Source organism: Bubalus kerabau, chromosome 7 (assembly GCF_029407905.1).
Source record: "Bubalus kerabau isolate K-KA32 ecotype Philippines breed swamp buffalo chromosome 7, PCC_UOA_SB_1v2, whole genome shotgun sequence".
NCBI lineage: Eukaryota > Metazoa > Chordata > Mammalia > Artiodactyla > Bovidae > Bubalus > Bubalus kerabau.
Genome location: NC_073630.1, coordinates 46,110,145 through 46,122,158, shown reverse-complemented (window position 1 = coordinate 46,122,158; position 12,014 = coordinate 46,110,145). Strand labels below are relative to the sequence as shown.

Genomic DNA, 12,014 nt, shown 5'->3' with positions numbered 1-12,014 from the left:
AGTTAAAGAAAGAAAATTCCTTCAGTTAGTTTCCAATAAAATTTGTCTTCTCAGTTTTGGAAAAAGCATTTTAGGAAGGTCATAGTGAATCGGGGATAAAGAGTTTTGAAATTGCCATGTTTTGAAATGCAAAGGTAAGGTGCAATGTGGGAGACCTGAGTTTGATCCCTGGGTTGGAAAGATCCCCTGGAGAAGGGAAAGGCTACCCACTCCAGTATTCTGGCCTCGAGAATTCCATGGACTGTACAGTCCATGGTGTCACAAAGAGTCGGACACGACTGAGTGACTTTCACTTCACTTGCTAAGTGCTTCTTTTTTGCCTTTTTAATACAGATGCCCCTCAATCTTACCAACGCTGTGGCTACAGCCCGACAATTATTAGCGTACACTGTGGAAGCAGCCAACTTTTCGGACAAGATGGATGTTATATTTGTGGCTGAAATGATAGAGAAATTTGGAAGATTTACCAAAGAGGAAAAATCAAAAGAGGTATTTTCTGGTTCAGATTTGTAGCATATAGTATGTCAGCAAATGGTCATGTGATAGAGCTGACTCTCTATTTTTAAAGCCTACTTATGTTTGCTGTATTTAAACTAAATATACCTTTTAATTTCCAGAATTGTCATTGAGAAACCAATGCTCCATCTGTCATGGGAACTTGTTGGGAGGAGTAGAGGTGGATTGTTAGTTCTTGGAAATAAGGTACCAGGGTAGGGCAGAACCAGCTTGTGAGAAAGCAGCTTTTTCTGCATCCATGGTGTATGTGAGTCGGGCTGCATCTCTTAGGCTAACTGGGATTTCCCTTCTCCCCACTGGTGTGTTTTCATCCTTCTTTGTTTTTTTTTTTTTAAATCACCACTTAAATTTATTGGTTGAAGATGTCTTTGTATGCTTAACAATTTACAATGTTCAGAAAGTAGAATCTTTTTTGTTCTTCTATTTATTTTTTAAATTCAATTTTAGATTAGAGGGTAATCATAATATTGGGATGGTTTCTGCCATACATCGACATGAATCAGCCAAATGTGTAGATGTGTCCCCTCCCACCCCCTCCCCACCCCAGCCTTCCGGGTTGTCACAAAGCACTGGCTTTGGGTTCCCTGTGTCATACAGCACACTCCCACTTGTTCTTCCTTCTTCATGAGAGTTTTAGTTCCCCAGATCTTGTGTTAAATTGCTTTGGGAATGTTCTAGAGGAAATGTAAGACTATTTTAGCACTTTTAAAACAAAATTCCAAATGATTTAAGATACACGAGGCATGAAAATTTAATGACTTTGAAAAGGGGCCACGTTCAAGCTATGATTTCCCTGTCCACATGATACCCTTTAGGGGAAGACATTGACAACTACTGTTTTCAGAATCAGTGAGCAGCAAATAATGATTTGAATAAGTTTTTTAGCTGCAGATTAACGTGTTCTTAAACTTTATTTCCAGCCAGGTGAGAGCTTTTATATAAACTGTTTCTCTTGTGATGGAATCACATAAGAATGAATTTTTGAGCTAGAATAAACCTAGATTAGGTCATACACTGAAGCCTAAAGAAAATTAAATAATTTCTCTAAGGTTTTAGAGCTAAATTCCGAGAACTTTGGCTGTCTAATCCAGCAGTTTTCTGCTGTATCACGTTTACTTTCTAGAAGAACTTTGCTCTGTCATAGTATTCCAAAAGTACTGTGGGGAAGACACTGAACTAAACAAAGTCTTAATATATTTCTTTATGTGGGGCTTCTCAGATTCATTAATGTTCTAAAAGGTGGTATTGGTTTGGCCAAAAAGTTCATTCAGCTTTTTCCGCACAGTGGTATGGATAAACCCCAATGAACTTTTTGGCCAACCCAATAATATCCCTTGTTTCTCTACATAATTTAACCAAGGGAGTTTTTTGCATGTGGTATCTATTAATATCTGGCATTTTGGTGATAAATTTTGAAATTGCAGCTCTAGTACATTAGGTACTTTACTTGCTGTAGTGTAGCTGATAAAGGAAAGAAAGTAGTGACATGTTTATGAATGGGATTCAGAACACCAGACCACCTGATGATGACACAGCATTTCACTGTTGTTATCTGAACTTCAGACCTTAGTTTCCCAATGAATTGTTCCTTTGCTTGATTCTGTCCTTGGGCCATAGCCTGCTTCCCATGATGAACTTTTGTGGTGCTGGGAGGAGCCGTGTGAATCCTGGCTCTGTGGTAACCCTGCTCTCCCTTGTTGATTATAATCACAGGTTAGCTGCCCACATGATTAGAAGTCATTCATGGAGGCTGGATGTTTCAGGTCGCTAGAGTAATTGGAATGGCATTTGGAATCTGGACATAGGGAAAGGTCCTGCCATCATATGATAGTCCAGAGTTTATCCCCTTGCTGCCCTTTTCTGGTGTGAGGGACTTCGGTACACCTCCCAGGTCGGGAGCAGCAGTGTGGTGCCCTGAGGTGTACGTTTCCTTGTGTCGCTGCTGTGTGGGAAGAATGGTCTGAATCTTTGTTGCTTTGTCATGTTCCTGGGGGGAAGCATCTTGTTGAAGTCTGGAAGTGGACCTGGTTTGTGAGTTATTTATTAACCATGGACCCTTTGTTTTTAAAATGAGACATGATGCTTGTCCTGTTTAACTTGTAGAGTTTACGCAAGTGAGAACATATAGATGAAACTATTTTTATCATTGCAAAGCTAGGATATACTTTTTATAGGGTTAAGAAATTAGCATTCTTTTTTGTACGTGTGAGGAATTTTCATTTATTTATCTATATTAATTGAAGTTGAGTTGATGTGCAATACTGTATGTTATAGACGCACAACATGCAGTTGCAGTTCAGTCGCTCAGTCGTGTCTTATTCTTTGCAACCCCACGGACTGCACCATGCCAGGCTTCCCTGTCTATCACCAGCTCCTGGAGCTTGCTCAGACTCATGTCCATCGAGTCAGTTACTATCCGAACATCTCATCCTCGGTTGTCCCCTTCTTCTCTTGCCTTCAGTCTTTCCCAGCATCAGAGTCTTTTCCATTGAGTCAGTTCTTTGTATCAGGTGGCCAACATATTGGGGCTTCACCTTCAACGCCAGTCCTTCCAATGAATATTCAGGACCAATTTCCTTTATGGTGGACTGGTTCGATCTTCTTGCAGTTCAAGGGACTCAAAAGAGTCCTCTCCAACACCACAGTTCAAAAGCATCAATTCTTTCGGACTCAGTTTTCTTTATGTCCAACTCTCACATCCATACGTGACTACTGGAAAAACCATAGCTTTGACTATACGGACCTTTGTTGTATATATACAACATAGCCATTCACAATTTCTTTTTTTTAATTTATTTATTTTAATTGGAGGATAATTACTTTATAATATTGTGATGATTTTTGCCATATATCAACATAAATCAGCCATAGGCATACACGTGTCCACTCTGAAAAGTAACATTCTTATCATCTCAGAAGCTAAGAGAGAAGTCCTTTAAAAAAAAAATCACCAGATTGCTTTAGTTACTTATCTAAAAACTTACTTTGAAGGAGATTGTTGTCACTTTCACTCGCTGACATAGAAGGTGAAATTTTAACTATCTTTGGAAACAAATGATGGCAACCTGTTAAATAGAAAAAAACAAAATTATTCAGGATTGAACAATTGAGATATAAATGTAAGATTACCTTTGATGCAGTGACAGACATTTGATTCTTTGGAAGCTTAAAATTGCAGGCCAGAGCTTTCCCTGTTTATTGCTATGTTAAGAAATCATAAGGCTTAAGGGCTCTGTTTTAAGTTAATTAACACTGCATAAAATTATGCTAAGGTATCTTAAAATGCATATAGCATAATTGGACAATTGATTTTTGTATTATATCCAGAAAGTTGTTGTGCTGTGGATTTTTTCATAAACAACCTGTGATTGAGTCTAGCCAACACAAGCTGGTACTCTTGTTGTCTTAGGGTGGGTGCTGAAAACTATCAAACTGCCAGATCTAAATGAGGTATTTACCGGGGTCTTTTAAAAAGAGCCGAAGGTTATCTGTCAGATAGTGTGTGTTCCGTATTTACTGTAGTGCTTTCTCTTATGGGAACAAACATATATCCATTTTACAAGATGAGAACATCTATGAAGATTAGAGTTATGTGTTATAGTTTTCTTACTGTGCTCTAGTTTTAAATATGTAAGGCATGCATCTCACATCTGTACTGGTGAGTTTCTTTTTTATTTTCAATATTTTTAATGTTTTTTTCCTGGATCTTACTTGTCAGACTTCTGATATTGCTAACATTTTCAAAGACCCAGCCGCTGGCTTTTTGATCCTTCTGAGAACATGGTTTCTCAATCTTGCATGGGGCCCATGATTGGTACCAGGTTCCGGGTGCAGGAAGCCTGAGGATTCGTATTTCCACTAAATTCCAGGTGATACTGGGCAACGTCTTTGGCACAGGCTTTGAGCACCTCTGTGAAGTGAAATGAAGTGAAAATCCCTCAGTCGTGTCTGACTCTTTGCGACCCCATGGCCTGTAGTCCATGGAATTCTCAAGGCCAGAATACTGGAGTGGGTAGCCTTTCCAGGGGATCTTCGCAACCCAGGGATTGAACCCGGGTCTCCCACATTGAGGACCACTGTAGTATATTTCTTTTCTATCCTTACCTCTTTTTTAAAAAATGTTCTCTTTGGGTTTAACTTTTTAAAAACTTTTCAGACACTTTTTTTTTTTAATTAGAAAATTCCTAAAGTGTAGGAGAAGGAATATTACTATTAACACTTTTGTTTTGCCTTTCACTGAGTTTCAACAGTTTTCGGCACTTAGCAGTCTTGCTTAATCTCTCCTGTCCACGTTTTTATGTTTTCTGCCCCTCCTTCCTTGTCTCTTCTCCTCTCTCTGCGTCTCTGTGTGTCTCTGTCTTACTCTGTGTCTTTCTGTCTTTCAGTGCCGGAACATTTAAGAGCACCTTTTAGGTGTCATATTTCATCCATAATTTTTTTTTAAATTGTAAGGAACTTTAAAATAGAACCATGATATGGTTATTATATCACCCAAATGAACTCAAGTCCTTAATATTATAAAATATCTAATCCGTGTTCAGTTTCCCTTGATTATTATTATTTTTTTTTTAAATGTGGGCCTTGTGTCTGGTTTCCTTATGAAATTCATTCATATAATTTTCTAGTTGGTTTTGTGGGATTTTCTAGACAGATGGTTTTGTCCGTAGACAGTAGATAACAGTTGGTTTGTCTGTTTCCGTATAAAACACATCCTGTTTTTCTGGTTATACATCGGTGAGGACCTCCAGAACTGTGCTGATGCGTGTTGGTGACGAGTGGTCTTCATGAGAATGGTATGATGTGTCATTATTATGACATGATATATAGTATGATGTGATACTTATGTGCTTCTGCTAGGTGCTGGGGGGCTATATCAGTGTTAGGGGGTCACATTGGAAGTAGTTCTCAGCTTGAGGTTTCTCAGACCACAGAAAAAAATGAGAACTCTGTTCTCAGTCCTGTGTGAAGGTCGACTTGTATTGACAGATGGACAGGGAAGAGATTTTTTTACCTCCTTCCTACCTTGTGCCAAAGTCAAGATGGGCAAGTTTCAAGTTTCCTTGCGATTCCCTTCCTTCCAGGAGGCTGGTTTAATGCTGGTTGGCCCTGACCCTGCTGGTGTCCCCTTTGGCTTATCAGCTTTATGCTGTGGTTTTCTCCTGTTAGCCTGTGTTGGCAGGGCCTGGGTCTTACATGGAAGTCAGAGCATAGTCTGTGGTCAGCTGAGCTCAGCCGCAGAACTCTTCGGATTCCTGTTGTTTTGCTGTTGGCCTCTCGTGGAGCCTTTGTTTTCTGAATGGTCAGTGGTGCATTTAAAAGGTAACTTTTTTCCTTTACCATTTTTCACTTTTATCAGGAGAATTGTCCATAGTACTTAGTCCTCCATGCTTCCAGAAAGGGAGATGCATGTACAGTTTTGTCATCAGAAAAAACAAGATCTGCTTACAGTGGGAGAGTTGGAGGGATCGTAGAAGTTAAGCCTTGCCATTTGTTGTGAAGGTATGGCTGAGGGTGTTGAGCATTTCACTTGGTATCTCTTTAATAGTGTTCTTCACGTGTTCTAAGAATTTTCTTTATGAAAGTGACTGTCTACTTGGAGGAAATATTCTCCTTTTCATTAATAATTGAACAGTTATCTTCACTGCCTTGACTAGAAACACGTCAAGAATCAATTTTTCCCCAGTCTCATTAACTCTGCCATTGGTGTGTATTTTAACTTATTTGAGTCTTTTTTTAAGCCTGTATTTCCCACCAGGACTTCCCTGGTAGCTCAGACAGTCAAGAATCTGCCTACAATGCAGGAGACCGTGGTTCTATCCCTGGGTCCCGAAGATTCCCTAGAGGAAGGAAATGGCAACCCACTCCACTATTCTTGCCTAGAGAATTCCATGGACAGCGGAGCCTGGAAGGCTACAGTTTGTGGGGTTGCAAAGAGTTGGACATGACTGAGTGACTAACACACTTTCTCACTCTCTATGTATGTTTTAATTTAAAAAGAATTATCTTTTAAACTTTGTTAGGCTATTTCAGATACTTTCTGTGAGGCAATAGAGAATAAATGCAACTTGTATTCCCTGTGACATTATTTTCAATCTTTTCCCCTTCCCACTTGTTTTCCCATCACCTTCCTCTTAAATTTTGTACCAGAGTGACACCAGAGCTTTTGTTTTTTTTTCTGGTTTTGTTTTTCTGGTTATACATCGGTGAGGACCTCCAGAACTGTGCTGATGCGTGTTGGTGACGAGTGGTCTTCATGAGAATGACCTTTCGAACACTTACTGCTTATCAAGCTGAGCAGCGTTCAGTGGGGTCCCCAGGCCCTCAAGATGCTGAAGCTGGTTAATAATGCCCTAAACATACTCTTAAAAGTTGACTTTCAGAACAGAGCAATTCCTTCATTAAAGTAATCAGGGCACATAGCATACTTTGAGATGGGAATGATATCAATACAGCTATTTATAATTAGGAAAAACCATGAACTTTACTTGAACTAAAATAATAACATCAACTGAGTTATTATTTAATCGAGTTTGAACTGTGTGTCAGTTCTGGACTTTCCATCTCCATCTTAGCTGTCCCCAGACAACTTCTCAGCATACTGCCCTGTGGTATATGTGTCTCTAATTCTTGCTTCTCTGGTTATTAGAATTGCTGAGGTACCCCCTGCTGACTTTGTGCTTGAAACAAGAATGTGGGAAGGGGCCTAGATTTCTTGGCTTTTCTCAAAAACTATATGAATTGCTTAATGAAGATATTTGCCTTCTGTTCTCTCTCTCTCTCTGTCTTTCTTAAAGAAAGACAGTTTTCATAGGGTTCTTGGTCTCATTTTGCAAATGGGCAAACAGAGACTTGGAGAGGATAAATAATTTGCTATGGACATTTAACTTGTAAGGGATGGTTGAACTCTTAACCCAGGAGAACTTAACTCCAAGGCACATAAGCATTCTTGCTGCAGTGTTATTTTATACTCCTGTTACATTAAAATCAAATACCATCAAGTTGAATTTATGTATTGTGTGTTACGTGAACCAACATCAGAAATTCATGAAATTTACAGGTGATTTTAATCTAGTTTTGCCCGGGATTGCAAACATAAATATTGAAAAGAGCATGAAATATTCTGCCTCTTACCACAGATGACATTTAATGGTTTCATTGTTATTAATGTGGCATTTTCATTCCTTTACCCTTTTATCTTGGATAAAGTGCGTTCACAGTGTTTTCGTTTGATCCTCACCCTTTGGTATGACAGATGGCAGAGCAGGTGCATGACTCCTCCGACCCTTCCGTAGCTGGCGTGGCCTTCAGGGAATGCGGTTGAAGAGAAATACGGTGCTTCCCAGCACATTGGTCGCAGTTATTAAACTGTACCTGTGTGTCACATTTCAGGGATGCTTTTTTAATCCAGTGTAATTTTTCATGTACTGTTATTCTTTTTGTGTCCTTTTTTGCCACCATGAAGGATTCAGAACTACTTCCATAACCAAGCTCCAGAAGAATGTAGTGTTACATGATTGCTTGCTATGGGGGATATTTTGGCTACAAAACTGTTTCTTTAATTCATTGCCATTTATAATGAAATAATGGGAAAAAAAAAAGCTTATCCTCAGCTAAGGCAACCACTTTTACTAGCTCTATACTTTCTTACAGATACTACTACTACTTTTTTTTTTTTTTTTTTTTACAGTTATTGACATATGTCAAATTCCTTGGCTGGCATTATCTAGTGACCCATACCTGTAGTTCCTTGATTAAAAAATAAACAGCTTTTCAAAAGAGATGATGTATCAGTTAGGTCTCATGTTAGAGTTTCATAAAGCCCAGGCATGTAGAACTTGTAAAGAAATTTCCAAACTAGTTGTAAAATTGCTGATTTTTTTGAATACTTCATAAATATTTGAGGAGGGCCTTGGAGGAGAATTGGTATTTTCTTGTATTTTTATCTTTTAAATTTTTGCAGGCAATGGCCATTTCTTTTCTGATAGCCATAGAACATATCATACAGTGTCATCTCTTATTTATTTTTGTATACAGTTTTGAAAATATAAATTTGAAAGGTAAGAATAAGAGGTAAAAATGTAACCAAATTCTCTAGCTTCTCTGAATTGCCATTAAGAGGTTATAGTTATTGTTCCAGTTGCTGTATAAGTGGCTGATATACAAATGCGGGAGTCACCACCCATCTTCATAACTCCAGAAATAAACACTTCTGTTACAGTGAAATTTACCCCCATACCTATTGTTTTTAGGAATATATTCTAAGGTGCTGGTGTTTTCATGAAAGTGAAAAGAAAGTGAAGTTGCTCAGTTGTGTCTGACTCTTTGTGACCCCGTGGACTGTAGCCTACCAGGTTTCTCCGTCCATGGGATTTTCCAGGCAAGAGTAGTGGAGTGGTTTGCCATTTCCTCCTCTAGGAGATCTTCCTGAACCAAGGATTGAACCCAGTCTCCTACATTGTAGGCAGACGCTTTACCATCTAAGCCACAGGGAAGTCTGGTGTTTTCATAAATTGTATCAAATGAACAGACTCAGGATTCTACATAGTTTGATTATAGGTTCTTCTTAATTCTTTGTCAGTTGATCTTGTTCATGTCTTGGGTTTGAATGAGTTGCCTCTTGAGAGAATATGTGAGTCCATTAAAATTGGGTTTTGCGGTTAAATTCCATTACTATCTGTCATTTATTACTCTGTTTATTTCATCTCTTGCAGGTATCACAACCTAGTCACTTAAAAAAATGTATTTAGTTGCTTGTTTATATTTTCTTGATAGATAGAGACTCCAAAATATATCTTTTATGTTTCTCTCACTGCTGTATCTCCATTGCTTGGGGATAGTGTCTGGCTCACCTTGGTCCTCAATAAATATTTAGTCAGGGAGTGAATGGGTATTATATAGCTGTTGGCTTTTATGCGAGGAGTTACTCTAATGAATGAGTATGAATATAAGTAGGACATTGTGCTGTCCCTGCCCCCAAGATGTTTATACTGGAATTAAAATAAGGACAGAATTGTGACACATGATGGTAACGGCAGTATGAAGTCAATTAACTGTATTTGAGTTGGATAAGATGATAGGGTTTTATGGAGGAGATAGAGGCAGTTTTGCTGGGTACATTGTTCCTCTTTATATATGAACATGTAGACTTTAAAAATGTACCCCTCTTAACACTTCTAGAGCCTGTCATTCTCAGAAAGACTTATTTTGGGATGGAAATGGAAAAAAAAAAAAGGAGCAGTAAAATTAGAGCTGGTTTTGAATGCCTGCCATGTGCAAGGCATAGTTTGAGGAGCCTTATAGTTATTAGTGGAGCTTAATCTTCACAACATTCAGAAAAGACAGGATGGTTATTATCCTTGTTTCACAAATAAAGAAAGGTACGGGAGGTGCCAGCCCTGATCCATGGCTCGGGGGTGGAATCCGGTAGATTTCCGCAGGCTTGTCTTCTTCCTGAAAAGAAGCATGGGTGGAAAGGACTGATCTTTTTCCAGACCCACCTCAGCCCTCATAATTACACACCCTGGGAAGAGTATTGGAGACAGAACAGGGTTGAAAAGCTCAGCTGGACTCTTCTGGGGTGATGAAAAGACATCCGCTGAAATGGCCTTGGCAGTCTGGCTTGGCTTTGGGGCTTTTGAGGCTTTTTTCTTGGTTAGAGGACCTGCCAGCTTGTCAGTCCTCCAGTGCTACCTCCAGAATGCTTGTGTGCTCTAGCTCTTGTGAACTGTTTGCTCAATAGTAGACCCTCCCGGCAACAGGCTTTCTCCTTATCCTGGACTGTTCAGTGCACGTTTCTGAAATGAGACATACAAGTCACCAGCAACGACAGCCCATTGATATTTCACTGGTGTTGCCTGACAGATGTTTACATCTGTAAGTTACGGACTGAGCTAATGAAAAGAATTCAGGAAATGGAAACAAACAAGCAGTGGAAAAGTGGACACTTCTTGGGATTCATTTGTTTTTGTGACCATGTAAATCTAAAAGCATCCCTTGAGTTGGGAGACAGGGAAGAAGCAGCTCATTTGAGATAAAGATAAAGGGAACCTTGTGTGCACAGATTCACGAGATGGCCCAGCGCATACGGAGAACTCACAGTAGCTGGACATTCCTAGGGTTTTAAACATGACAGGATGCTAAAGAGGTCACCAGTATATTCTTTAATTTTTAATTAAATTTAAATGGCAACCCACTCCAGTGTTCTTGCCTGGAGAATCCCAGGGACGGGGGAGCCTGGTGGGCTGCCATGTATGGGGTCGCACAGAGTTGGACACGACTGAAGTGACTTAGCAATAGCATAGCATAGTTGATTTAATGTTGTGCCAGATACTTCTTGATTGTATTAATTAATACTTACGCAAAAAGAAGATAAGTGTTTTTCCAGAGTGGAGATCTGTTTATTCTGAGAATCATGTGATTTTCTTCCCCTTGATTAATATACATGCCTTTCTCCCCGGACTCCTTGACTGCGCCCCCCCCCCCAACCTGTCAATTTGAGTACTACATGTCACTCTTTTCCCTGATGATTTGGTGGTTACGTGAGTACACCGTTTTGAGCTAAATATTACCAAATGGTTATAATGACTGTGCTCTTTCTATCTGAAGATGCCTTAATGAGAAATGAGTCAAGTGCCTGTTGGGTTTTCCTGTGAAAATTTAGACTGAATGCCCAGCTTAGTGTCTCATTAGGATTTTGATGATGTAAAGCCTCCTGTGTGGGCTTTAAAGATCTTCCTTTTCTCTCCTGCATGCCTGCTAGCTTGGCGATGTGATGGTTGACATTGCAAGTAACATCATGTTGGCTGATGAACGCGTCCTGGGGCTGGCACAGAGGGAGGCCAAAGCCTGCAGTAGAGTCGTTCAGTGTCTGCAGCGCATTGCCACACACCGACTGGCAAACGGAGCTCATGTTTATTCAACAGTAAGTGTCACGTTATCCTAGATTTCTAAGGAAAAGGTTTATTGAAAGCAGCTCTGACCTCAAAATAGATAGGTCTCATCCCCATTATGGAGTGAGTATTTTGTCACTGCCGATTATTACAGAATTTCCTGTTCTCAGACATTTAAAAAGACAGTTTTGCTTCCGAATAGTCTGTTTTCTTGGTAACTGGGCTTAATTTGTAATTTGAGCAGTTACCACCATCTCATCCTCTGAACCTTTCCACAATACAAATAAGAACACCATAGCCTTGCCCTCCTGCCACATGCCCGTTGTGCATCCTAGCTGATATTGTCTTCTGGGCCCTGAAGGATGTTTTGAGACAGTGCTTGATTGCTTGCCCAGGTTTCAATTTCAAAAGGGAGCTAGGATTCCCCCAACTCTTGTGAACCTATTGACATTTTTCAGTCAATTCCACTTTGGGGGAAGTGAGTTATTTATATGTAATAACCACTCTTGGGCTTCCCTGGTGGCTCAGTGGTAAAGAATCCGTCTGCCAGTGCAGGAGATGCGGGTTCGATCCCTGGGTTAGGAAGATCCCCTGGAGAAGGAAGTGGCA

At 39.7% G+C, this 12,014-nt stretch overlaps 1 protein-coding gene across 4 annotated transcripts in view; it reads left to right on the top strand.

Annotated features, from left to right (window-relative positions):
* Positions 1–12,014, top strand: part of ADGRA3 (adhesion G protein-coupled receptor A3) — a 133,055-nt gene that overhangs the window by 74,137 nt on the left and 46,904 nt on the right. For all 4 annotated transcript variants that reach the window (XM_055588144.1, XM_055588142.1, XM_055588143.1 and 1 more), the window contains 2 exons: positions 334–489; positions 11,276–11,437. In XM_055588144.1, the coding sequence (XP_055444119.1) occupies positions 334–489; positions 11,276–11,437 (318 nt within the window). The remainder of the gene's footprint in view (positions 1–333; positions 490–11,275; positions 11,438–12,014) is intronic.